This window comes from Mugil cephalus, chromosome 2 (genome assembly GCF_022458985.1).
Source record: "Mugil cephalus isolate CIBA_MC_2020 chromosome 2, CIBA_Mcephalus_1.1, whole genome shotgun sequence".
In the NCBI taxonomy this organism is placed as follows: Eukaryota; Metazoa; Chordata; class Actinopteri; order Mugiliformes; family Mugilidae; genus Mugil; species Mugil cephalus.
Window position 1 is genome coordinate 21827938 of NC_061771.1, and position 25056 is coordinate 21852993.

The 25056-nt window shown below is 43.9% G+C and overlaps 2 protein-coding genes and 1 long non-coding RNA gene across 7 annotated transcripts in view; 2 read left to right on the plus strand and 1 right to left on the minus strand.

Annotated features, from left to right (window-relative positions):
• LOC125004536 (protein tweety homolog 3-like) overlaps positions 1–4584 on the plus strand; it is a 28126-nt gene extending 23542 nt beyond the window's left edge. Inside the window, exon 15 of the mRNA XM_047579198.1 lies at positions 1526–4584. Within this exon, the coding sequence (XP_047435154.1) occupies positions 1526–1660 (135 nt within the window). The 3' untranslated portion in view covers positions 1661–4584. The remainder of the gene's footprint in view (positions 1–1525) is intronic.
• An 868-nt stretch (positions 4585–5452) lies between these two features.
• LOC125004538 lies at positions 5453–23365 on the plus strand. Of its 2 annotated transcripts, none has more exons than XR_007112353.1 (4): positions 5453–6713; positions 8426–8528; positions 9289–9408; positions 22874–23365. It is a non-coding gene; the product is annotated as an uncharacterized LOC125004538 (long non-coding RNA). The 2 variants fall into 2 exon arrangements; XR_007112352.1 differs by lacking the exon at positions 22874–23365 and adding an exon at positions 11376–11508.
• Positions 9481–20639, minus strand: LOC125004537 (beta-1,3-N-acetylglucosaminyltransferase lunatic fringe-like). Of its 4 annotated transcripts, XM_047579200.1 has the most exons (8): positions 20145–20639; positions 15183–15231; positions 14682–14784; positions 14445–14598; positions 14260–14345; positions 13668–13827; positions 13321–13406; positions 9481–12078 (listed from the first exon to the last, which is right to left on the minus strand). In XM_047579200.1, exons 1-8 carry the CDS (start codon positions 20490–20492, stop codon positions 12012–12014), a joined length of 1053 nt encoding a protein of 350 aa, XP_047435156.1. In that variant the 5' UTR covers positions 20493–20639; the 3' UTR covers positions 9481–12011. The 4 variants fall into 4 exon arrangements, 2 of the variants coding, with proteins under 2 accessions (XP_047435156.1, XP_047435155.1); XM_047579199.1 differs by having other exon boundaries at positions 14260–14598; XR_007112351.1 differs by lacking the exon at positions 9481–12078 and having other exon boundaries at positions 13322–13406; positions 13668–13897.
• Positions 23366–25056: the final 1691 nt, after the last annotated feature.

Sequence of the window (25056 nt, forward strand, 5' to 3'; positions counted from 1 at the left end):
CTTTCTAGAAACACACTCTCCCTCAGCTATCTTCCAATACCCACAGTGCAGCTGGGAAATACCGAAAAAAAAAAAAAAAAAAGCCCCTCAGAGACGGCAGCTTTGTTATTCTAGGTGTAACCAATCACGGGCACGGCGCAAACGATCCGCTCTCCTTTCTCAGATGTTTCGTCATAGCGTGCTATGTGTGGATATTGGAAGGTAGCCCCCTTATCCCTACACCACTGCAAGTGTCCTCTGTGCTCAAACTAGATCATGGATCGCCTTCATGAAGGTCATTTTGGCAGCCTGGGGTAACTGGAAGCTCCAAAACGAAAAGCCCGCTGTTAGTCGGATCCGCTTTCAAAAGAGAGGGGGTTGATTGTTTTATAGGTGTAGCAACCGTTGGGTCACTCTGGACACAAAGTTGTCCTCTATTTCTGATGTAAAAAAAAAGTCTGGCTGGGTTCACCGTGGCTGTCAGTGCTGTGTGAGGAGACATTGTTCAACCTCAATGTTTTCAAGAGATACTGACGGTGGACTGTTGTGGCTTTGACAAGGTGCTGCTGGGCCTGTAGTTGTGAATGTTGTTCAACTCTTTACATATAACAAACCAAACCTAAGCATGATTTCTTTTGAGATCCTTTCAGAATGCATTCCTTGGTTCGCGCCACCTGGCCGACCGACCCCCCCGGCGGTCCAAGCCTAGCACGTTTTGACAGTTCTGCCCCCTGAGCCCAAAAACTTCTAAAAGTTCCTGCTCCCCCTTTCCCCCCCTCCCTTTGTCCCCACAGTGTGTCTATGTGTGCATTTTCTGGTGTCCTCTGTTTCTGTGGCCTCCCCCCCAACTCCCCCCCGCCCCCCTCCCACACCCCCTTCCTCACCCTTCACCATCGAACAGCCACAGGAGCCACTTATCTCCCTCAACACCTCCACTGTCGAACCGTAGCGGTGAACAAAAACGGCCGCCGTTCATCATCCTTAGACAGACAGGGACGTTGACCTCCTCCCCCCCACACCCCCACACCAGGAGGGGTGGGGGGGCGCCATCCTCTGCGGAGCCGCTCTCCTGTCTCCTGCAGTGATGTGGAAACCAGAGGCCTCCAGCTGTGACTAGCTAGGTGTTCACCAGAAAAACCACTAACTCATACCAGGCTAACCTACTACATCAGAAGTAGAGCACTAACTACCAAAGACACCTGCTAATTTACAATAACATCATCCAAAAAATACCTAATCAGCTGTTACAATATAATCAATACCTGTTGTAATCAAACCCGGCTGTCCAAATGACTGGTCACTGTATTTCTGCTGTACATGTGTGTTTGTGTTCACCTCTCATTTCTATCTATTTATCTGTGTATAGAGTATAAATGAGTGTTAATCATGCTCCGTCATTGGTTCCCATTTCTTCTTTTTGTCCTGTTTCTGTCTCTTTCTCCCGGCTTTTTATTGTTGCCAACTCTTGTCTCTTCCTTCCTTCCTTCCCTCCCTCCCTCCTTCTTTCCTCTGTGTCCTCTCTCTCTCTCTCTCTCTGTATATTTAGTACACCTCCAGTATGAGAGCGAAGTACCTGGCCACCAACCGACCGGACCAGAACCGACGCTCCGTTCCCAACGACCAACTGGATCCCTCTAGCCGGCCTCACCCCGCCGCCCGACCACAGTCCTCGGTCCACTAGAGACCAGCTCAAGCCCAACTACTGCCTGAATCCAGTTCTCACAGCCAATAGCAAGACGCAGCACAGCATCCAACCACAGCTGTGGACCCCTTAGTTTGCCGAGGGTCCACTTGGTTTCACCCACCAGAAGCGTCACATCCATCCACGACTCATCCACCGGGCGCCGCAGAATAAAACCAACCACCCTCAGCAGCCGCTGTTTTCCGCCTTCAGCTCCGGTCCATCGAGCTGCTCGTGCCACCACGGCCATGACAGCTCAGCCCAGATACCCACAATGCACAGCAACAAAAGCACCTCACCTCAGTTTCTTCTTCTTCTTCTTCTACTTCTTCTTCTTCTTCTCCTTCTACTGTTTGTCAAATATCTCCCGTCTCCTCTGGAATCCGTTCACTGCCTTCCAGCCGAGGCAGCTACCCACAACTCACACTCGCACACAGACAAGCGCATACACACAAGCACAGGCACACACACACGCACACACACACACACTGTACAGAGCTGTATATAGCGAATATGTGCTTTATTCTGATCTCATGAAAAAGTAGACTGTTGAATCCTTACTGGTTATGTGGCGTGCTGCGTGTTTATTATGGAGATTTTTCGCTGTATCTTTCATGCAAACACATACACACAACTAGGTGGATAGTCTAACCGAACACTCGTCTGTATAAATAATAAGCCAGTGAATCGGAAAAGCCATGTTTAGGTAGAAACTCTACATTCTCTTCTCTTTAGCGTAACGTCGTCGTCAAAGACTCGAGCTCTCAAAGGTGTGTCTCCCTTTTCGTACTCGTTTACGTGCACACACACACACAGTTACATGCACAAATTAATGCTTTCTTTCAAAATTCGAGCCAGGGATCCTTGTCGCGAGAGGAACTGCTTTGAACTTTGGGAAATGGAGTCGGAGGCAGTGGAACGTTAAGAAGGCTCAACCTGTGCCAAAAAAAACTGAGCGATAAAAACGAAGAGAATGCCTGATTCTGTCCTCGTCTCCCTACTGCCTGCCGGAAAGACTCTAACAAAAGGGGAGGGGGGGGAGAAAAAACCTCAAAGGGAATGCCCCCCTCCCCCCCAGAAACGAGGGAAGAGGAAAGACTCTTGCGAGGGAGAGATAAATGTAACGACACATTTGCCAGGTGCTATGTAAAGCAGTCAAGGCGATCAGGACTGAGGAGGAACAGAAACCTTTTTGTTAATGTGTTTTTTTTGTTGTTGTTTGTTTGTTTTTCATTCAGGGATGTGATCAGGAATATAAAAAGCAGTATACAAGGAATGGAAATTATCTCCTGAAACCTCCCGTAAAATAAAACAAAAAAAACAAAAAAATTCCCTGATAAATAATGTTACAGTGTTCAAAAATCAAGGAGTGGAGTGGGTGATATTATTTTATTTTATTTTATTTTATTTTATTTTATTTTATTTTATTTTAAGCTAACATTCAGGATGTGAAACTGTGACCAACTAGTATATTGTTTTTTCTTCAGTGCTGTTGTTTCTTTTATTAATTATTATTTTGTTTTTTTGTTTTTTTATCAGTCTTAAGCCACCGGTTTCATTTTCTTTCTGCTTTGTTTTTACCCACAAGCACAAATGCGAGAAGTAAAACTCACTGACACTGCCAGTGGCTTTTCCTCCCGCTCCCGCAACTGTACAGTGTATAGAAACAGTAGTCGTGAACCCGTGCGTGCGATCGTGTGCGTGCGTGCGTGCGTGAGTGACATCACTGCAGCGTGATTGGCTATCGCTCTATCTCGGTGTTACTCTGTGTGAGTGCAGTGAACCGGTGTGTCCCGAGTGGCACCGAGCAAACGCCGGCCCGTCTAGTCCGCGCTACGTCGGGCTGCGCACGTGTCCATGCACGCGCTTCACAAGCACACGCGACCCACGCTGCAGTCATCGTTCAAAACGCATCCTCCCCCGTTTCCATTCTCCCGTAGAGCTGTAGTAACTGCACGCCCTCCCTTTCTCCCCTGCACTGATTTGCATTATGGTTGAAGTTGTAGTTGGTAAATGCATTTCAAAGAAAAAAAGTAAAGAATAATAATTTCAAAAAAATGAGCGAGCAGAGCCCTAACATCCAAACACCTTTTTCCTGTACAGCATTTTAATATTGTATTATTAATCAACGACCACTTCTCTCGTATTAGCGAGACAATCTTACATGTGTGATTTTACTAGAAAAGGAAAATGTCCACGTGATGGTAACAATGCTACCTATGGTTTAGTACTTTACAGTGTTTTATTGCACCACGGACGCAGACAGTGTTAAGACCTGTGGGACTAGTCGCTGATTTAATGGCCTTTCATAATGTTTTTAAACTCTTACAACACTCATCATATCACGACATGTTTTCTTCTTTTTTTTTCCTTTTTTCTTTTTTTAAAAACAAATCTTCTCTGTCTTGTAAAAATCAGACGTTAAAGATAAAATAATAGCTAGCTGTTTTGTAGGAGAATAAAGGCGAGAGCAGCGTTTTTCCTCTCTTATTAATGGTGAATGACTCTCTTGTCTTGCAATGTTTTAATAAGACTATTCCAGTGTGGTCTGCACATCTGACTTAAAGGTGTATTTGAAGGTCTGTGCTGATGCTTTCAGAGATCCGACCAATATCTGGCACAGTACGTCTCGGTCTAAAAACGAAAAAGAACCACGGTCACTTTTAAGAGTGTGTGTGTGTGTATATATGTGTGTGTTTGTGTGTGTGTGTGTGCGGCATTCACAGGGCTTCAAATACACCTCTGTACAGATGTGAGAGACAAGACAATGTTTTCTATGGCTGTTTTCATTTTCTGATGGTTTAACTAAGATATTAATAATATACATGTCGAAACTGTGGTAATGAAATCATTCAGCCTGGAATAAATGTTTAAAAAAAATGAAAAAAGAAAAGAAATTAAAGCAACTTTAACGTAAAAAAAAATCAAGAGCGTCTCTTCCTTTTATCTTCCTGCTGCTTCCTTTGTAATGTTTGTACTCAGGAACCGAGAACACGAAACAAAATGTTCTCCTGGAAACACCTAACACAAGACTATGGTGTTGTCGTGTGTGATTAAAATGTTTGCTGTGTGTATTTGTATATTAGTCTCCTTGTCATAACCCACATTACGGCCATGCTCAGCCTCACCTTATTATTGATGGGATTCATTTCGGTGCGTTGTCTCCTGCTTAATGGCGATCAGTAACGAGGCAGCACCAATTATGTCGAGTAGAGCGTGAAAGTGACTGATGATTGATGGCGATGAAATGAGAGAAATACACCTCCATTAATCTGACACTTTCTCGGTGATGAAGAGCGCATTTAATGTCGTGTTTTATCCATTTTACACTTCCATTTGTGTTTGTGTTGCTGCTGCTGATGATGATGGCTGGAACATGAGCGATTTGCTTTATCTGTCACTTCATCACCTCCAGATGGTATTAATGTGGTATTCAGATTTTTAGTTTTGGGTACTCGAATTATACAGCGATGTACAAATACTCCATTACAAGTTATGAAAAGTCCATGAAAAGAAAAATACTACAGGCCAAACGTTTGGAAGAAACTTTAAGCTTCTGTTCACAATGTCTTTCTTAAAAAAAAAAACAGCATGAGTTCTATGTATTTGATGTATTTACTACTAAATGATCAGGCTTTGATGATTTTATTGGTATGAACCATTTTCCTCAGTTTTCCTTCAGGTGTACTTTAATGCTACCCGAACATTGCTGAATAAATGTCAACAAAAGAAAAGAAAGGATTTAGTTTTAGGGTCGAGAAGATGCACAAGAGCCACAACTTCAGTGCAAAAGTTAAATAAATAAATCCCAGTTTGCATTATTCACTTTAACTCTTGGGGCTTTTGAGAATCTTCTTTTATGTACAAATCTGACGTTGCTTCCAAACTCTTGGCCTGTAGTGTACATAAACATAAGAATATAACTTTGTTTGAGTGCTGGTTGTATCTCTCTGATTAGCGTAATGTGACATGTGACCTCAGTAGACATACGTGTGTGAGCATCATGTTACTGTTGAGGCGCTAGTTTGAACTGGGGGTTGCAGAGACAAGTCGACTTCTCTCCTGTTAGTCACTGATCACGTGACAATAACAACACGAATGCCTCCTAAAAGACAGATGAGGAGACCAGTGGGTCTTTGCAGCAAACTATAAGTGGTTCATAGAGCGTAAGGGTTATACTTCACCGAGGATGGAGCCCATTCTACCGTGACATGTCATGTTATGTGGCATCCAAATCGATCCAAATCCTCTGTACAGCAGTCAATTAACAACTTCACTAAACACCCACTGGTAAAAGAGAAGGAGGTTAGACGTTTAGGTGGAGCTTTGAGTTGTTCCTAAAGTCTGTGTCAGGCTGCATCCTGCTGGCTGCTGCCATCGAGGAGTGTCATAGCTATGCGGTGGGTGGTGGGTGATACATGTCAGAGTGACATCCACAAGAATGAATGGCAGGTGTAAAGATCATTGAAATGTCACAAAATGGTCACACGGTGGATGTTATTTAGTCACTAATCTGTAACAAAGTATAAAACAGTTTGTTTTAATACCTGAACATGGCTGTGCAAAGACAGAATTGCAAACAATGAAGTCCCAACGTCCTCAAACGAGTACTTGCTAATTGGTGGATTTGTTCAATTTGCGCGTCATATCTAAGTAGAAACGTTAACAAGCATAAATAAATAAGCTTTAACCTTAAACCACCTATAGATGACAGACTAAACCAGATTTAAATGAAGCGGAATGAGTTGCGATGAAAACTAAAACGTCCCCATATGAGGACGCAGGGTCTCAGGAGGTTAATGTTAATGTGGCTGGTCGGTGTTGTTGAGTTGAGCTGAAGGCCGCCCCCTCTGGCTTCGTGCATCATGGTCGAGTGTGTCTCCCAGCCAGGAGGCAGCTGATTAAGTGCACCAGGTGGAGACAATCTGGAAATCAGGATGGTTTGGAGGCACTCACTCACAGGGCACTGAGGAGCGAGGAGTGTGTGAAGGAACTGGTGCTTGGGAAAAGGAGACTGCAGGATTAAAACTTGCAAAGATAGAAGAAGGAGCCGGTGAGCTTTTGAAACATTTTGCATCTTTGCAGCCTTTGGGTTGAGTGGTGGAGAAATCATATGACCAAATATAAGTCAAAATGTGCTGTGGAGAGTTATGTGTCTAAAATGCAAGATAAAATGGTATATATTTAATATGATGTGGATTTAAAAAGTATTCAAGCTAAAAGTAATTAATAAATAAGATAAACATGATTTGTGTGTATTTACAGGAGTTAAAAGCTGCTAAAGTTTGTAAGGTTAAAATCATCATTAAATAGTGCTTTAAAATGTATTTAATTCATTTTTGGGTACTTTAAATATGAGTATTTTCTACTTATTTTGGGGTTAAATTTCAGTAGATTAAAAATTAAGTATTTGATTTTTTGATCTACTTTAATCTTTATTTTGATGTTGATTGATTATGGTTTCTTGGGTACATTTTTGATCATTTATTTGTTTGTATTTTAAGGTTTTTCACCTGAATTTGCTTTGGACAATTTTCAAAAATAAAAGGAAGAAAAGAAAGAAGTCTGAATCTTGGTCATTGAGTGAATTCCAGTCTAATCTTCTGAGCAAGTTGCCTTTTCAAGTGGGGGAGCTGCAGTTTACACTTCACATAAGTGAAAGCCTCTTGACTTGTATTCCATGAAAGACTGACTCATCAGTGACGTGTGTCTCTGTTACTGTACTTCTATATTCTATATCTACAAAAAGTATCTCATGTAAATTCAAATACTGTCAAACTTTCACCATGTAAGAACTTGTCGTTGTCTCCCCCTAGTGGCCGTAAACGGAAATACTATTTGAGACTATATGTGTGTTACAGTTTATCTCCATTGGTTTGGCTCATTTCTTGAAACAGACATTACATTCTCAAATTAACATGGACAACCCTCCAAACCACTTGGAAAATGTTCACAACAGAATTGAATTGCTACATGTCATTTTGCTTGTTTGTTTATTGTAGTTTGTGTTTATATTACAGTATATTATGTTGTATAAATTTTCTTTTCACTCTATATACTCTAGAGACTTCTCTAGTATAGAAGTTACTTTATGTGTGTGAATGAAAATTGTTACAGTTTCCTTGGCAGTGCATTGTGTGATGTCAAACCTTGGAGGCTAGTCTTACCATAAAATCGTACCCCCCAGTTTTATACACAATTGTATTCTGTTAGCTAGACAGAACAAAAACTAGTTCAGTAACTATTGTCAGTGAAGGACAGGGCTAGGACTGAGAGGTGGACATGAGGGATATTTCAATGGTCCTCTGCCACAGTGACACAACATCTAAACATTTTGACAACGCCACAGGTACGACGCATTTTGGGGGCACTGACTATTTACGCGAAGGAATTTAGTTTTGGCAAACGAGTGAACTGTTTTGGGAGCGATATGAGCTTTTGCACGTGAGCCATGGTGTTGCGTTGAACTGTAAGACTGTTTTTCCAAGCGATCTTTGATTTTTGAGAGCTTCTGTATCAAGGAATGAGCCAAACCAATGGAGAAAAACTGTGAAAACACTCAGCTGAAATGGCCACAGTGTTGTTTCTGATGACTGGGCTTCTGCAGAGAATCTTAATTATATGGTATGAATTACTCATACTTTTTTTTATAAAGCTGTTGAATGTTTTTACCAACTGCCAGAAAAAAAAAGACACATACTGAGAAACAAGTCGAGACTTGTCTACCAGACACAACCTGTCCTTGATGGTTCGTTAATCCTACAGGAACCCGACGAGACGTTCATGTATCACAGCAGCTGCAGCTGAGGAGCTACTGCAGTTCAGACTCAGCTGCTTTTCTTGTGACTCAGCAGACAAAGCTTTTCAGGTAAATGTCTGTCGTGCTATTCCTGGTGGTGCTAACCTACTTTAGAGAGGCAGAAGAGACGCTTTGGTAGCCAAAAAAAAAAAAAAATGGTCACCTTCAATCTTTGCCATGTGTCCTCAGCATGTGATTCATAAATGCTCATGAATGATAAAGTCCCGGGTGTATTCCACTTGCCCTCAGTTTCCCCCAGCCCACAGAAATTTGCAAATATGTTTGGCTTCAAAGAACATGTTCAAATGAGGAATGGTCGTGCAGCTGTGAGCCACTATCAGTGTCCAAAAATTTAGTTTTCACCCACTGCAGTAAGTCGTGCAGCCAGCAGGTGTCACTGTAACACAACTAAACTTCATAGTGTTTCTGAGAAAGTCGCTGCCGTGTCTGGGTGGTGTGGTGCGGTGGTTAGCACCGATGCCCCACAGCAACAAGGTTACGGCTTTGAATGCACTCCGAATGGGGGTTTTCTGTGTTGTTCTTTGTTCCCTTTGCCTAAGACATGCTCGTTAGGCTAATTGGTGATTCTAAATTGGCCGCCGGCGTGAGTGTGAATGGCTGTCTGTGAGCCCTATCTGTGATAGACTGGCGACCTGGGTCCAAGCGACAGCTGGGATAGGCTCCAGCCCCTCCGGAGGACAAGCAGTTACAGAAAACGAACAAATTACCGTGTCTGTTTGTGTGAGCGCTGCCCATTGTCCTGCAGAGTCTGACATCTGTGGGTTCACGGTTCACTCTTAATCTTTTGATTCCGCCTTTATCTCTGCAGTCCCTTCTGCATGGCTCAATCAGATAAAGGGACTGGTGTTGGGCCGCGTGCGTGCATGGAGTTTGATTGGCTGCAGGAGGCTGCAACGTCTCCACGCGGGAAACCTGGCTGAGGTCAGAGGTGAGAGGTCAAAGCTGCACCACCTGATCAAAAATCCCCCTAATCCCCCTCCGAAGCAAACAAGCACACAGGCGCCTTCAAATATTTGTTTATTAACCACAGTGTCTACATACAGTCCAGATACTGGAGAGAACGTGCACATGCTTCACAAGCAACGGTTCATCATATACATTCATGTAACAAGGGACAATTTAACTTACTTCATTCTTAATTCGATGCTTTCAATGCACAGAAAGATAGAAGACGACTCAACATGAGTCATTTCTCGGTAAAACCTCAAAGTGGCTGAGTCTCGATTGCGATCCTACAAGACTCTCAAATACGTCTGTCATATAAACACATTTTCTGGAATATTTTTAATCACCGGGTGGTTTCAAAACGGTAAGTAATTCTTTTAACTCTTAAAAGAACAGCTGGACATTTGGTGGGAAGTCTGGTTGTTGGGCTGAGAAGATTGATCCCACTCTCGTGCAGGTAAATGTGAGGCTACAGTAAGCAGCCTGTTAGCTTAGCTTAGCACTAGGAATGGAAACAGCTAGCCTCTAATGAGCATGCTATATATATATTTATATATGTTTGCATTTATTTAATCCAGCACAAACATGCAAAGCAAATACGTTTTCCCAAAATGTCGCACTACTCCTCTAATGCACTTTTACTCAAACGCTAAATCGCAAACAGCAGAAATAAAAAAACAAAAAAGAGCAAAGTGCTCGGTCTTGATATATACTTCAGAGAGAGGTTAACACTGAACACCGATGAGAGTCTAGAGTCTCTGAATCCCATCGAAACGATAACGAAAAGCGAACAAACGACTGATTACGTCCTTGTCCTTCACGTGTGCGCTGTAACAGGAGGGGTGTGGGGGGCGGGGTGGGGGGTGAGCAAACACATTTAAATAAAAGATCGATTCGTTCGCAGCCGAGGAAGATGACGCTAGAGATGTGTGGAACGGAACGGGGCACAGTTATCATCAGTACTTCAGAGGCTTGTGTCTGTTGAATTCAGGGGTAAATTTAAATCAAGATTTATCAATCTCATCTTTAGCCACGATGAAGGCCTGATGAAACGTGGCTTATAGTCCACTGGTTAGACGCTTTAAACTGAAATGTCTTTACTTTTGTTGCCGGTAAAATTTGATTCATTGTCATTAGTTTCACCTTATTCTCGTCACCAAGGCGTGTGTGTGCATATATATATCCCTGCCATTCCTTTTGTTGTCGGCCACGTTGTCCGCGATGTCACCCCTGTTAGTTCCTTGTGTTACTCGCGTTGCGAAGGCCTCATTTTTCTCTGGTAAGCTGTCTCCAAATTCCTTTTCCTCCTGCCTTATCCCTCTGTGTCTTGCGTTTGACATTCGGGTCCTATTGCTAAACAGCCGTGACAATTAGTAAAGATTCATGGCTCTCGGTAGCCTGGGAGCAGGAGCGACGTCCCCCGCCCACAAATATTTGTGGCAGGGAGTTGGTCCGGGGACGCTCCAGACTAATTAATCAAGGCAGACTGTGCCAGTCACACAGTTGGGGTGGGGTTCGTGCGGTGATGGACAGAGGGGTAACAATGGAGTTTGTTTACTGATTATACTGATTGGTTGTAGGACTATTGAAATATGCGCGGAGGTATTTTTTTTTTTCTCTGCGCTGACTGAAACGCATCCAAGCAGCATGTCTCCAGACCCGTCTCCTGATAAGACTTGAGCCTGGCAAACTGCAAAGACGTGCGTTGAATATTCGAAACGTTTCTGCAATTTCTGCATAAATAGGGAAACTGCAAAAAAATAAATGAATGAATAAAAAAAAAAAAATAGGTAAACAGCTGCTTTGAGTGACAGCTGCTGTGAAGTGTTGGTGGGCTCGTCCATTTTTCACACGTAGTTAATATACAGTTAATTACTTGGATTTAATTATCCGGTGCAACGGGAGCTGCAGCAGCCTCTTCTGATTGTTTTTCTCCGCATTCATACGCAGTGTGAGATGAAGAGACACAATGCTGCTGCTGCCGCCGCCGCCTGCATGATAAACATGAAGCGACAAGGAGTTCGTTCCTCGGTTTAACTTCGCACAACGACTGGAAAACAGGAAGCGGAGTGGTGGCAAACTGTACCCTCCAGCGCATCTGAAGCTGCCTAATTCAGCTGTTCTGGTAAATATGATGCCTGTGAAACGTAGAAACGGGGCTTCAGTGGGTCAGAATAAGGCCCTTAGCGAACATTAGCATTGAGCTGAACGCACGGCTAAAGCTGACAAGAAGAAAGCTGAGGCAGGTCTGACGGATTCAGCTCCGTGTCGACATGCACCCCCCTCACCCCCCTCCCCCACCCACTCCCCGGGCCAGATTTTACGCAAAGTTGCTCTCGTTGCAGTTTTTGGCTGATTTTCCACGGAGCAATAATTCACAGGGTCAGAGTTCAGACGTCAAACTAATGTAACAGTTCTCCTTTTTAAAAAAAAAAAAAAAAAAAAGAGTCAGTCTGCTGGTCAGACTGCTGTGGGATGTGTGGAAAACGTTATCATCCGACCGCCTCAGACGTTTCTCAAGAGTCGGAGGAGCCGAGGAGGGCGGCAGCTCCTCGCCCATCGCTCCCTGCCTCCCTCTTCTCTGGATTACCGTCGCCAGGGGCCGGGACACCACACGGTGTCTGGGTACAGCAGACAATGGACAGACCTGAACCTGAGAAACAGAGGGAAATGAATGACACAATGCCTGGAAGCTGCCAACTGGGGATTTCAAAATAAGGCCGCGAGCACAATTAGTCGTGCACACACAACAATGAACAAAGCCAGGAAACGTGCCGTAGTAGTCGAGCGTGTACGACGAGAAGCTCTTACATAAAACACAATTGTACTGCGCGAGTTTTATAACGAAAATCTTTTCCTGAGAAAAGCAGCTGAAGGACTGCGTTGTAGAAAACCGAATGTGAGCCAGTCACACTGACAATTAACCTCGGGATTACGGACGAGAGAAACAATAGAGAGCCAGTTAAAAAAAGAAAGAAGACAAATAAAAAAAAAATGAACGTCCTTAATGTCAGGAAGATGTAAAATAGCATCGGACCGACTTCAGACTTTTGTTCGACCTGTTGAATGTGATGTGTTAAGGTCCCTGGATGAGAAGTGTTCACAGGGAGGTCGGACTGAGCATCAAAGACGAAAGGGATTTTTTCTTTATGTGGGGAATAAAAGTTTCAAATTTCTCTTAATCGGCCTTTAGCTTTTTAAATAAAGACTAGCCACGCTGGAAGGGATAGAGCTGGAAACAATTAACTTCATTACATAATTAGTCACTCACCAGCGACACATTTAATAATTACTTTATCAAAACCTGAGGAGCTGTGAATTTCTCATACTCTTACTTTTACAAACCATTAGTAGCATTCTTGACTTTTTCTAAGGTGTTAGAGCCCAGACAGTTAATCTCTTGTTCACAACAAGCAAAATGTAACGTGTTCTCTTATACACCGATCTGGCATAACATAATGACCACCTTCCTGATATTGTATAGGGTGTCCTGTGGTGTCTGGTAACAGAGTGTTGTTAGTGGGGGGGTTGGGATCCTATGGGCTGAGGGGAGGGGCCTCTGGATCAGGGTTGGTCCAGTGCATCCCACAGCTACTTGATTAGTTTAGGATCTAGTGAATTTGGAGGCCGTTTTCCTGCTGGGGATGCCATTATTGCTTCTTAATGCTGTCATCAAGGAGTGCCATTGCTATGGTGTGGGGGTGCCTGGCCTGGTTTAGGTGGGTGGTACGAGTTTAAGTTTAACATTCGCACGAATGACAGGTCCACAAGTTTCCCAAAAGAACACTGTGTTGTCACAGGATGGTTAGTGTTATTCACTTGTCCTGTCAGTGGTTTTAATGTTGTGGCTGATCGGTGTACAACGCACATGTGCATGCACAGATTGGTTTTATACCTGGTGGGATCCTCGTTTATGGAGAATGGACCTTTTACATTTACAGCGTTCCTGCTGTTTTCCACAGTGCCGTAGCTCAGGGTGACCTGATGGGAGAGACAAAAAAAAAAAAAATAAATAAACCTTGTTCAATACATGTTTACACTTTACCACTGCTGCTTTAAAAATATATATATTTTTATAATTTTTGTATATTTTCAATATTTTTTTTATATTAGTATTTTAACTTTAGCTTAAGAAAACTGTATCTTAAAACTTGTGCTCTTTTGCTCCATTCTCGTTGTACGCTGTATAATGACAATAAAGAGCATTCTATTCTACTCTACTGAGTCTTGTTGCGTGAGTACCTGGCTGTGTACGTCGGAGACCAGCCCCAGGTTCTCCAGGTGGGAGTGGAACAGCGGCGAGCGGATGAGGCTGACGCCGAGCAGTGCCTCCGCGATGTAACCGACGGTGCAGTCATCGGGGAGGCGAATGCGCTCGGCCGTGGTCATGAAAGTGCCGCCGCTGGACGGAGGAAGACGTTGCAGATGAGATGGTGGCAAAATCTCTCGTTTTATTTACGTCTACGTTTCCACTAGTGGTCGCAGTTATACATTCAAGACAAGATCACACACACACAAAAAAATTGCCTCAATCAGAACAAACTGAGTGCAAGGAATTTCCAATGAGAGGGGTGATGGAAGATAATCTGTTTAATGAGAAATATCCCCTTGCTCCCTCTGTTTGGGGTAAACATCCGACTCATCCATAAAAGCGGAGGGAGAAAAGCCATTATCCTCTACATTTAGGTTGCCAGAAGTGGACAGAACCACTTTGCGCAGGCTTTATTCTGATTGATGTCTCTGGGCTTGTAATACATCTTGTGAGATCGTTTTTTATTTTGCCTCCAGGTGAACAGTTACTCTGGAGTGTGTGTGTTTATGTGTGAATTATTACCTCGCCCAGGGTTTCATCTTCAGCGCGAGGCCCCGGCTCAGACAGAAACCCGCTCCTCCCGTGGCGAACCAGAAACGCACCTGCTTCTGCGCACAAACACAACTGCATGAGTGAAGGGAGGCGTCGCTTTGGGAGCCACGTGATGTACGTTTCTTTTTTCTTTTTTCTTTTTTTTTTTTACGTACCATATCAGAGGAGCCGAGCCTCTCCGTGGCCTCTATCGGCCTTTCGAGGCTCGGCCGTCCGATGTAGACGTCCTGGCTGTGGCTGTACTGGGACAAGAGTTTCAGGAGGGCGCCCGTGTTCACGTAGTTGTCGTCATCGACGTGACAGAACCACCTGCAACACACGATGCTGAGAGTCAGTAAACGGCTCCGTCTGTTGTCTGCGTCCGTCGCAGCGCAGGTTGGGTTGTGTCTTACTTCTTTCCCGAGCCGATAAAAGCATCATACTCCAGGGCCATCTTACAGGAAAGGGCCTGCCGATTGTGCGCCGCCGAGCAGTTTGTGTTGATCAGGTGATCTCCTGAGGAAAAGACAGAATCGATGACTAAAAATAAAGACAACTTGGACTAAACTGAGACAAAACAAGCAGAAAGCTGTTTCTATATTTGAATACACTGTGTCCCTACTGCTGGAAAACGCCCTAATAAATATCCTAATTACACATATTTAGTTACACAACGTGTCCGATAATGAGAAGAATGCCTCATTGAAAGTAGAACAATTTCACGGGTAAGAGGAGGAAAGGCCTGTTGATTAAACTGAAGTGACTTCCTGCACTTTGTGGTAACACGTTATTGCCCAGTCAGCAGCCTGGTTCCTGCTTTCCTGCCTCTCGCACTGCAGATAAGGCTGCTGCCACTCAGCAAAAAATGCCACCGTGTGTGTGTGTGTGTGTGTGTGTGTGTGTGTGCAGCTCACCCATCCTCTTCCTCAGCTTCTCGTCCTCACCATCAGTGAACACGTACGTCTGTGGAAAAAAAAAAGAGAAAAAAAAGCATATTGTTTCAGTCTTTGTTGAGCAGCAGGGAAAGAAAAACACCGTCGTCATTGTTCGCAAGTGACAGTTTGTGATTCCAGGTAAAGGCTCCGCCCGTTTTCCACGCGGCGAGCGAAGCTGACACTGGACGAAGGCCAAGCCAAAGGTAATCCTCCTGTTGTCCATCAGCGGTGGAGCAGCTGGACGCAAACGTCGCCGCTGTGTGTTTATGTGATGAGTGACGGGGTCGAGGGTCACGGTCCACTCAGGAAGCGGTGTAAACCCCATAACTTTCCACAGGAAGTAAACACAGAGACCCCGGGTGCTCACACGGAGCAGTCTGTAAATAGTCGCGTTGTTTTAGCTCTGTATTCCAGGACAATAGATTTGAAATGAAACAATGGCGTTGGGGTTAACGTGAAGGGTTTATTTTGAGCTTGAACGCAGCCATGTCAAGGGGACAGAGTGGGACCGTGCATATCTACTCCTCAAATCAGACAAAGCGTGCTTTAGCGTTAATTCCACCATATGTGCAGAGGATTTAAATTACACAAAGATCCCCCCCAAAAAAGAAAGAAATCAAAAAATACAAATTTTACATGCGTTTACATGCACAACTTAATCGAGTTATGCTCGAAATTCGCTTTTCTGAATGTGTCCTTGTCCCAGTTTACATGCAACGGAGAAAACCGAATAACTGACGGGAACATGTCCTCCTCCTCCACACTAGGTGGCGATATGTGTCAGAGGGTCCAGTTAAAGTCTGATTAAGTGCATACATGCCGGAGAAAATCGGTTTCCAATCACATTATCTGGGTGTCTTAGTCAGATAAGTTGAACTCTGGTTTTTGTCGGAGTAACGTGTTTACGCGCACTTAAGTTGTCCGGTTAAAGTCGTATTAAGGACATAATTTGTTTTTTTCGCATGCATGCAAACACACTGACTATAGGAAGACACAGAAGGACTTGAACGTATCGACAGGTACCAACTAGCTGGCATGTAGCTAAACTTAAAAAGATCAGACTACAAGAAGAAAAAGTACCTAACTAGAACAGATTATTCTCTCTTCTTCTGCTTCGTCCTTCATCTATTCGTGTCTCTTCTCCCCTTTTTTCGGTGGCAGTAATTTCAGTAAAAGTAACTCCCTTTGAAGCAAGCTCAACACAGCCCAAGGTAAAGCTCTTCACTGGCGTAATTACTGAATGATGCAGACAAACCAGCAGACGAGTATAGGGGCTCACACCTCTACTGATGGGGGAATTAAAAGTGAAAGTTTGTTAATTAGCTTTGCTAAATAGTGAAACAAACTGAAGAAATAATACCATTGTTTTACTCTGCTTTTCAAAGTACTTCCAGTTCCAGCATCTTTTCTTTCCTTCTGTGTAATTAATGTTTTCTAAAGTAACCCCAGACGGAGTCCATGACTAGAAGCTAGACTATTTATTACAGGAAATCTTGTCGCTTTTGTCCCCAAAGACGGGACTAGTGTTTTGTTTGAGCTTGATGTCATAGTGCACGAACAAAGACCATTCACATCTCTCATTGGTGGTACACATGGAAAAAAAAATTACCACGAAGATGAACATCTGCAGTGACTCCTCAGTTTGGCTGCATTTCAATGACTCCGTGTCGCCTACAGCCAAACCCGGTGATTAAAATGCCGTTAATATAATGGCTGTCTTTTCCCTCGAAGCCTGTGAAACTTTTACTTTTCTCCGCGGAAGACGCTAAGAGGTTCCTTGACCTGCAAGAGCACAGATCAATACTTAATGGGCTGTTGCAGTCCAGTCCGAGGCCCCGCACATTCCCAGAGGCTTCGTTCTCACCCACTGCACAGGACTCCACGTACAAATAATGGCTTAAATAAGTTTGTGTTAACTCGTGCATTTAGTTTCTGTCCTCCAAGAACTTTAGTTTATACATATTTGTGCGTCTCCGGTTACACATTTCAGCCTTATTTTTTTTTTTTTGGTGTAAATACCCTCTCTGACTTCACATAAGTCACTGCTCCTGTGAAAGGATCAGGCTCAGAGGGATTCCACTGCCATGCAGCACAAATTTAATAATGAAAAAATAAATCTTTGGTTGGAGTAGTGTGTGATCACATCACTGCCTGTGGTTGGGAGAGGGAGGAGGGTGGGGGTGGGGGGGTCCAGCCAGCTGTGAATTTTCGTCAAGTCTTTTTTTTTTTTTTTTCCCACTCTGAGCCTCTTAAGCTTCTCTCGAGGAGTCAGCTTCTGCATCTGTATGTGTGTGTGTGTGTGTCTGTCTGTGTCACACCAGCATATGCATGAGCCCGTGCTGGGAAGGAGAATGCAGTGGGAAGTGGGGAGGAAGAAGGAAGGGAGGGAGTGGGGGTGGGGGGGTCACAGGGGGAGAGAAAATGTGGGTTTGGAAAGGGGTGATGGGTCGTCAGGAGTTGAGCTTTACAACACAGGAAACGGCGGCAGCAGCAAGAGAGGAGAAAGTGGTGTTTGTGTGTGTGTGTGTGTGTGTGTGTGTGTGTGTGTGTTTAAGCGTGTGTTTACTCTTGTGATCAGACACATTTTTCACTTCCCATGAGAGTGTGTTCCCAGGGAGTGTGTGTTTGTGTGTGTCTGTTGCTGCGTTCTCATTACTCAGCAATCTTACAGTACAGAGGTGTGTCTGGGAAACAGGTAGAGTTACACACACCTGACCGTGAGAGCACATGCAGGAACGTGTCTCACACACACACACACACACACACATGCTCTCCAGCTGATTTCCTCCGCATCCACAGTATTTACGCATCAACAAGTCTGAGCCCGGCGCGAGACGACTCCGGCGAGGCCTTCCTCAAACACTGAGGCTCAGATGGAAATCAGAAAGACCGCCGCGCCATCCGCAGGCACGTCTGCGTTTCATTACCAGCTTTGAAGCTGCTGGGTGCAGTTCACCACCGTCCCATGTGTTTTATAGCAGCAGATTCATCTTGACTCACTCACCACCGCGGCAAGCCCCGAAAAGCTGTCCGTCCATCCCGTTTGATCCAAAATATTTATCCGCAAGGCGCTGGAGCTCCCGCGGTGCCAACTTCTCCCTTTCAACTTTCGTGTTAGCAGGCCCCAGATCACTCACTTACGGTTAATGTTTTAACTCAGAGGACATCTATTAATAGATGTGTCTTTCTCAGAAATTTGATGATTAATTAATGGTTTGGAGTAAAAATAAAAAAAAATGGGGTTTGGGATTTTGGTCACGCTTAGATGATGTGCCAAACATCTTCTCCACAAATATATAATCAGCTGGTCATTAATTGGTAAAATCATCTAATGTTGATGATTTACTTGAGTACAAGTGTCCACAGACCGACAGAAACCACTGGAATTCACATAAAAAGCACCTAGGCACTATCAAACGTAACATAGGTCTTTCAAATGTGTTAAATTACTGGATTAGCATCCAGCTTTAATCATTTTAAAGTTGAATAGCGGAGTATAATCCTAAATGCTTTATCTCAGAAGTAGGTTTGAATGAACATACAATCATCAAAGGATGAGATGTTACAATCACCTTGTGCCAGATCCGAGGCAAAACACATTCAGAAGCCCAGTCCAACTGTAAACCAACCAGCAGGCTACCAGCTAACAGCTACCAGCTAGCAACCAACAAGAAGACACCAGCTAACCAGCCTAAACTACTTTAACTCACAAGAAAATTTGAATGAACATACAAATCAGTCACACTAAACAATAAAACCACTGACTGTAATAATACAATCCTCTGCTAGGAAACTTTTGGATGTCACTTAGACATGTACCACCCACCTACACCAGACCAGACACCCCCACGCCCTAGCGATGACACTCCTTGATGGCAAACGGTTTAGGAGCAACTAAAAAAAAACATGGCACGGGGTGTTGACCTGGCCTCCGAATTCACTACGTCCCAAACTGATCAAGTATCTGTGGGATGCTCCGACAAAATAACTTCCTGTTGCACAAGACACCTTCAAAAGACCCGTGTCCATTCCCTGATGAGTCACAACCGTTTTGGAGGCACAAAGGAGACTTACACAATATTAGAAGGTGCTGATAATGTTATGTTTGATTGGTGTAACTTTGTCTGGAAAGTAAAATAAATAACTTGTCGCTCTTCAATGTGTCATAGAAATATAGTAGAAACGTGAAAATACTCAAGAACAAGTACATTTTGATAGTATTTCCACTCCTCAGGGACTCTCCTGCAGCTTCCTCCCCAAAGCTTGACCCTTAAACTAAACTTGGCCTCGTGCTGGACAGTCGCTCTACTACATTTGTAATCAGGAAGCAAATGTGCATCTCATTGAGCCCACTCCACGAGGTTTAGGGGTCCTCCACCAGTTCCCCCCCGCCGCCGGGTCCTGAAGTACAGTCAGACCTCATCCCCCAGTCTCCTGCTTGTATTGTGTCAACACATTAACAGCCGTGTGGTCAGCCCCATTAGACCTCACATCTCCATCTCATGCATTACAAAGGCTGGTCTGATCTCCGGTTTACAGTTCACTGGCTGCCTGGATCAAAGACACAATGGAAGCAGCCCCATTTCAAAGGGAGTGTAAACGGCAGTTACAGCAGGAGGTGAAGGGAACTTTCAGGATGCTCTTGTCCCCTTTGCATGAGATAATGTGGCCACTTTGAGCCCTGGTCTCAAATGATTAGCAATGATCTGACATAAAGGTGCACCAAACACAGATCAGGCATAACATTATGACCAGTAATTTGTAGGTCTGCCTTGTGCCTCTAAAATGATTCTGGCTCATCAGAGAATGGACATGGGCCTATGATGTCTGGCAAGTGATAAAACAGCTTTTACTTAAATTAATTAGTCAATACCTATAAATGTGACGGTTTTCTAGTTCTTATGTGACTTTTATCGCATCTAATAAGTCTTCATGGCTCACCTGTGGCATGTTTCTGGAGATCCAGGTGTCCAGCAGCAGCTCCAGCCTCTGCCGGTGATACCTCCCGGTGGTCTTCACCGCTACGAAGAGGTCACCAGGAGAGAGACGCTCCACCGGGGCAGGGGGCGCGCGGCTCCGCGGAGGGCCGCTCATCGCCCTCCTCTCCCGGCTCAGCTTCCTAAAATACGAGGAGAAAACTTTCCCCGGGGGATCCTCCGCCTCTTCTCCGGTGCTCGGTTGTCCGCCGGTGACGACCAGCATCCCGGTCACCAGCAAACAGGTGACCGCGGCGGCAGCGGCGCAAGGTCCCGCCGAGCTGAAGCTGGTTCTCGGTCCCTCTTTCCACATTGTGACTGTGAGGACAGGGATTTTTTTAAATAAATTTTTCTTTTTTTAAAAAGCACTGTCTCCAGATTACAACATCTCCACGATGCAGTCACAAGTCACAGCCAGTCCTCTGCGTCTCCCTCAGTGGGTGACCTCCCGCTGTTTGACTTGCAGCTGTGTTTTACAGTGAAGTTATAAACTCCACCAGTGGGCGGGTCGCTCGGGATGCAGCGGCCGACTGGGGCGCACGGAGTGGGCGGCGTTAACCAGCACCGAGGCGGCGGAGGAACCTCCAAACCGCACAACTTTCCCTCACTTTCTCTTGATATATCAATACCTAAAAGAAGCTTATATCACACCGGAGGGTTTGAAGATTGTGTATTGGTCTTGTGTAAGCGCGCAGCACAAAGCATAAGCTACATAGGTGACTTTTATCAATAAAAACAAGATAAAGTGGAACATGCTGGTTCACCACGTGGATCTCCAGATTCCCTCAGACGCAACCGTGCGCATGTGGAGGCTGGAGCAAGCGTGGAAAATGGGCTTTACAGCACTTTAAAATCTACTGTAGCGTTTCTAATAAAGCCCTCCGCCTTATAACAGACAGACAACGGAGCACCGTCTTTAAAAGGCTCAAGAGAAACTATATGAAATCTGCACTGCCACAAGCCATCGGTCTGTGCAGCAGATGTCACTGGCACATTTTGTACATGGTTGATTTTTGGCAATTTCTGTAATTTTATTATATAGAATTTTCATAGTCGTTATAGATTATGTATGGTATGCTGAGATCAGTTTCTCAGTTTGGTTTATTCTTCCGTGAACCGAAGTACCCTACAGAGGTAAAAATGATGATACATACACTAAATAAAACAGTAATGTAATAAAAAAAAAAACAAAAAAAAAACAGCACGACCTATCTATCAAAATATCTGAAGCTGAAACAATGAACTTGTTGACGTTCTTGAAAGCATTTCTCCACTCATCCAAGCAGTTTCTTCACTGCTTTAAAACTTACTGACATGGATAAGTGGTGAAACATTTTTCGAAACACTTAACAAGTCCATTTGTTTCAGCTTTCCTTTTCCAGATATCATATTGCCGCTGCAGCCATCACAGAAATCTAATGCATCATTTTGACATATCTGATATGCTCTCCTTTTTGCCCATGTGTTTTATTATTATGGCTTTGCCCATTTCTTTTGGATTTGTTTTTTGTTCTCTAAAATGCATTTCAGCGTTGCAGTAGTTGCAGTTTTGCTGTTGTGTTTATTTTGTACAGTATGTCTGTGAAGGTTCTCAGTCATCCAGGTCCTGGTATATTCAAAAACTGGACTTGTAGCTTTTTTTTCCCAGTCATCTGAGTAGCTTCTTCAGTTCAAAGCGACCGGTGGGAGGTTTGTGGTTTAAATAGGGAACTCCGTGAGTAAAACCCATCAGAAACTCGCTTGACTTGTTCCTGTAGTTTATTCGGACAGTATTTCTTCCGCCTCACTGAAATCATTGTGATTAGAACAACTTAACTGTTTATATGACGACAGGAGCATCTACATGCCCTAAAAAAAACGTGATTTCATCAGAGCAAAGCAAAGCGGTTCTGCTTATTGTGGAGAATTATATTAGTGTTTTTCTCAACTTTAACCCTAAAAGAAGATGAAGGTGATTCCCGCCTTTGTTCATTAGTTTCAAGCACTACTTTTGAACATGTCCTTGTTTTGCTACCTCCATGCTTCTGTCCCTTCCACGAAACTCGTCACCTGATGTTTACCCTGCATGGGGAACACAAAACAATGTGTTTATACCAACCCGAGAGAGATGGCCCAACGCTGGGGTGTACACCGTTATCAGGTGTTAACATTTTGAGGGCATTTTTTATTCTGATTATCAGCAGAAAACTCGAGTCCGCAGCATCTGATAAGGAAAGTTTCTGTCAGTTTGGAGGTTTGACCAGCTTTGATTTCTAAATATATTCCCTCTTTAATTAATAACGGCAGTGGAAAGCACAGTCCAACTAAATTCCCCATCGGTGTTAAACTGAGTTGGAATCTGATGACTGTGAAGACCTGGGGTATTAAATCATTCAGTGGTTCTCTGTGCCGTGTATCGGAGCATCTGCCTCTGTAAGGTTTCTGAGTAATTTATTCAGACTTCTCCTTTAATTTTTCACCCGTCTCCAATCATCTGGGTGCAGATTTTTTTTTTTAAGGGAGCATCAACAAACGAGTCTCTACAAGGTCTCGGAGAGTAAAAGTGAATCCCGAAGGGAGCACACGGGCAGCGCTCCCCTTTAATGATGCGCAACTTTAATGATAGGAATAAAACATGTTTGGTTTACATTTTTTTTTAAAAATGAATATTCATGACAAAACAGCTCATCACATCACAGCTGTTTTCACTTGCAGTTTTCCTCACTTGGATAAAACGTGCCCGGGGTTCTTCTCTGCGAAACGCCTGGTGGGTCATTGTCCAAGTGGACAGATGTTGAAAAACACCGTGACATTGGCGTGTGTGTAGTGCTGCCAGCACACACACACTTGGAGGACAGACGTGCCAAGCAGGTTGCCAGATCCACCAACCATCTGAGGAATGTTTCCTCTAATAATGTGTAGTTTGTCTGTGCTGCATATCTGGGCTGATCCCTCAAGTCAGTGTAATATTACATTTTAGAAAACACACACAGCTATGAGTCCATCTCTGACCACTGGAGAGAGAAAGCGAGAACACTAATATAAAAACAGCACAACATTAGCCCTCGGACAATATTGCACATCTTTCATGTGCAGAGGAAATTCGTTATCATGAAGAAGCTGTTGAAAAATGTATTACTATGCTTAACTTTAAAGCTGCTTTAATGTATTTTATAGATGTTTATAGTATAATAGCTTTGGGTCAAACATGTCTAATGTCTTTTGTTTGCTCCCACGGCTGTCATCAGTATCCTTTTCTAGATATCCTTTTTAATCTGAGGGTCGCCTACCCCGAAGCAAACAGACGAAAGTGTGCAAAAAAAAAAAAAAAACTGTAAAAGCCCAGTGGAATATTTCAGGAGTTGGTGGAGAACAGAGCTAAGAGGTGAGTGAACGCCGGCTAAGACGACGTTGGGAAATGGCAGACTGTTGTTTAACCTCCGCGTCCCTGATGTTTGCGGTTTGTTCTGAACTGCCGGCGCTGGTTGGACGCCTGCTGGCGGCAGCGGAGCAGGTTCGTGAGAGACGCTGCTCCGGCCGGCTCATCAGCTTAGCAAAGCACTCAGGAGGACAGAAATGGAAGTGACAGAAGAAAGCAAACAGCGAGGTCGTGACAGCGCACACACGGGCCTCTCTTCATTTCACATGTTTCATCTCATCTGAACGCGTGCAAATATGGTCATACCAATGTAGCCATCTGGACTGCAAAAGATGTCGGTCAGGAGAGGTCTGCTTTGTACAGCAGTTTGTTTATTTGCTGTTCTTCCTGTTTCACTTTTTAAACAAACACAGTGTAATGACAGCTGTTTGTATGAAGAGTTATTAACTTTTATACAGGCACAGAATATACGTGCTGGCTAGTCTTTGACTGTAGTCTCTCAGTCAGTGCGTTTAGATGCAGAGCTTAATCGAGCTATGCCCAAAATTCGACTGTCTCGCTACAGTCCTTGTCCCAGTTTACATGCAGTGCAAGAAAATCAAATAACTGTTCTCCTCCTCCACACTAGGTGGCGATACGTGTCTTTTCAGTGGGTTAATACCACGTTAATACGGCCCGATCTCCGGTTGACCCATTACACGATATATAATAAACCAGAGACGTTGATGCGGCAGACCGGCATTTCAAACAACAACCAGACAGATAATACTACATTTTTTTAATCTCGTATGTAATGTTCACGCTACTTCTGGTGCAGGTAAGATCCGCGCTATCCCTCAGACGGTTCTTCTAGCTGCTCCGTTTCTCTTCTTCTGTGGCTGGCTTTCTTTCACACGCCAGCGCGGTGGTTGTGGAGCATGCGCACACGCATTATCCGATTGAAAACTCCGATTCAATCGCATTATCAGGGTGTCTCAATGGGATAATGAGAACTCCGATTTTAATTGGAGTAATGTGTTTACATGCACTTAAGTTCTCCTGTTATAGTCTGATCAAGGCAATATTTCGTTTTTTTCACGTGCATGTAAACGCACTGATTGTAGTCTTTGACTGTAGTCTCTGATTGTAGTCTTTGCCTGTAGTCTTCGTCACTGCTACTTTGCTGTGCCTGGACCTTATAGTTCATCAGATTGACACACACACAACTCTAAATAAATGAACATCATGCCATGGCTGAACATGGCAAGAGATGCTTCGTTTATTTATGTTCACAACGTGTCTCCCCGTTTACCGCTTGTTGTGTTTTGAACAATAAATTAATAACGAGCTGACAGAACTGTCTGTCAAATATCTCGTGTCATATATTTTTAGATTGAAGCTGTCCTCAGCTTGAAAATCCCTGAGTTCATATCAACAAGAGAGATTTTCAGAATAGTGAGACATGCTTCCCTCTGTATGTTTTTGAATTGTTAGCGGAGGTACTTCTTATTATGGTATCACTCTTTATGATTTTCCAAAT

Coding starts and splice junctions, on each gene's coding strand:
- LOC125004537 (XM_047579199.1), bottom strand. CDS start 20,492: ATGTGGAAAGAGGGACCGAGAACCAGCTTCAGCTCGGCGGGACCTTGC. Junction 14,599..14,681: donor TTTATCGGCTCGGGAAAGAA/GTAAGACACAAC, acceptor CGTGTGTTGCAG/GTGGTTCTGTCACGTCGATG. Junction 13,828..14,259: donor AAGATGAAACCCTGGGCGAG/GTAATAATTCAC, acceptor TCCTCCGTCCAG/CGGCGGCACTTTCATGACCA.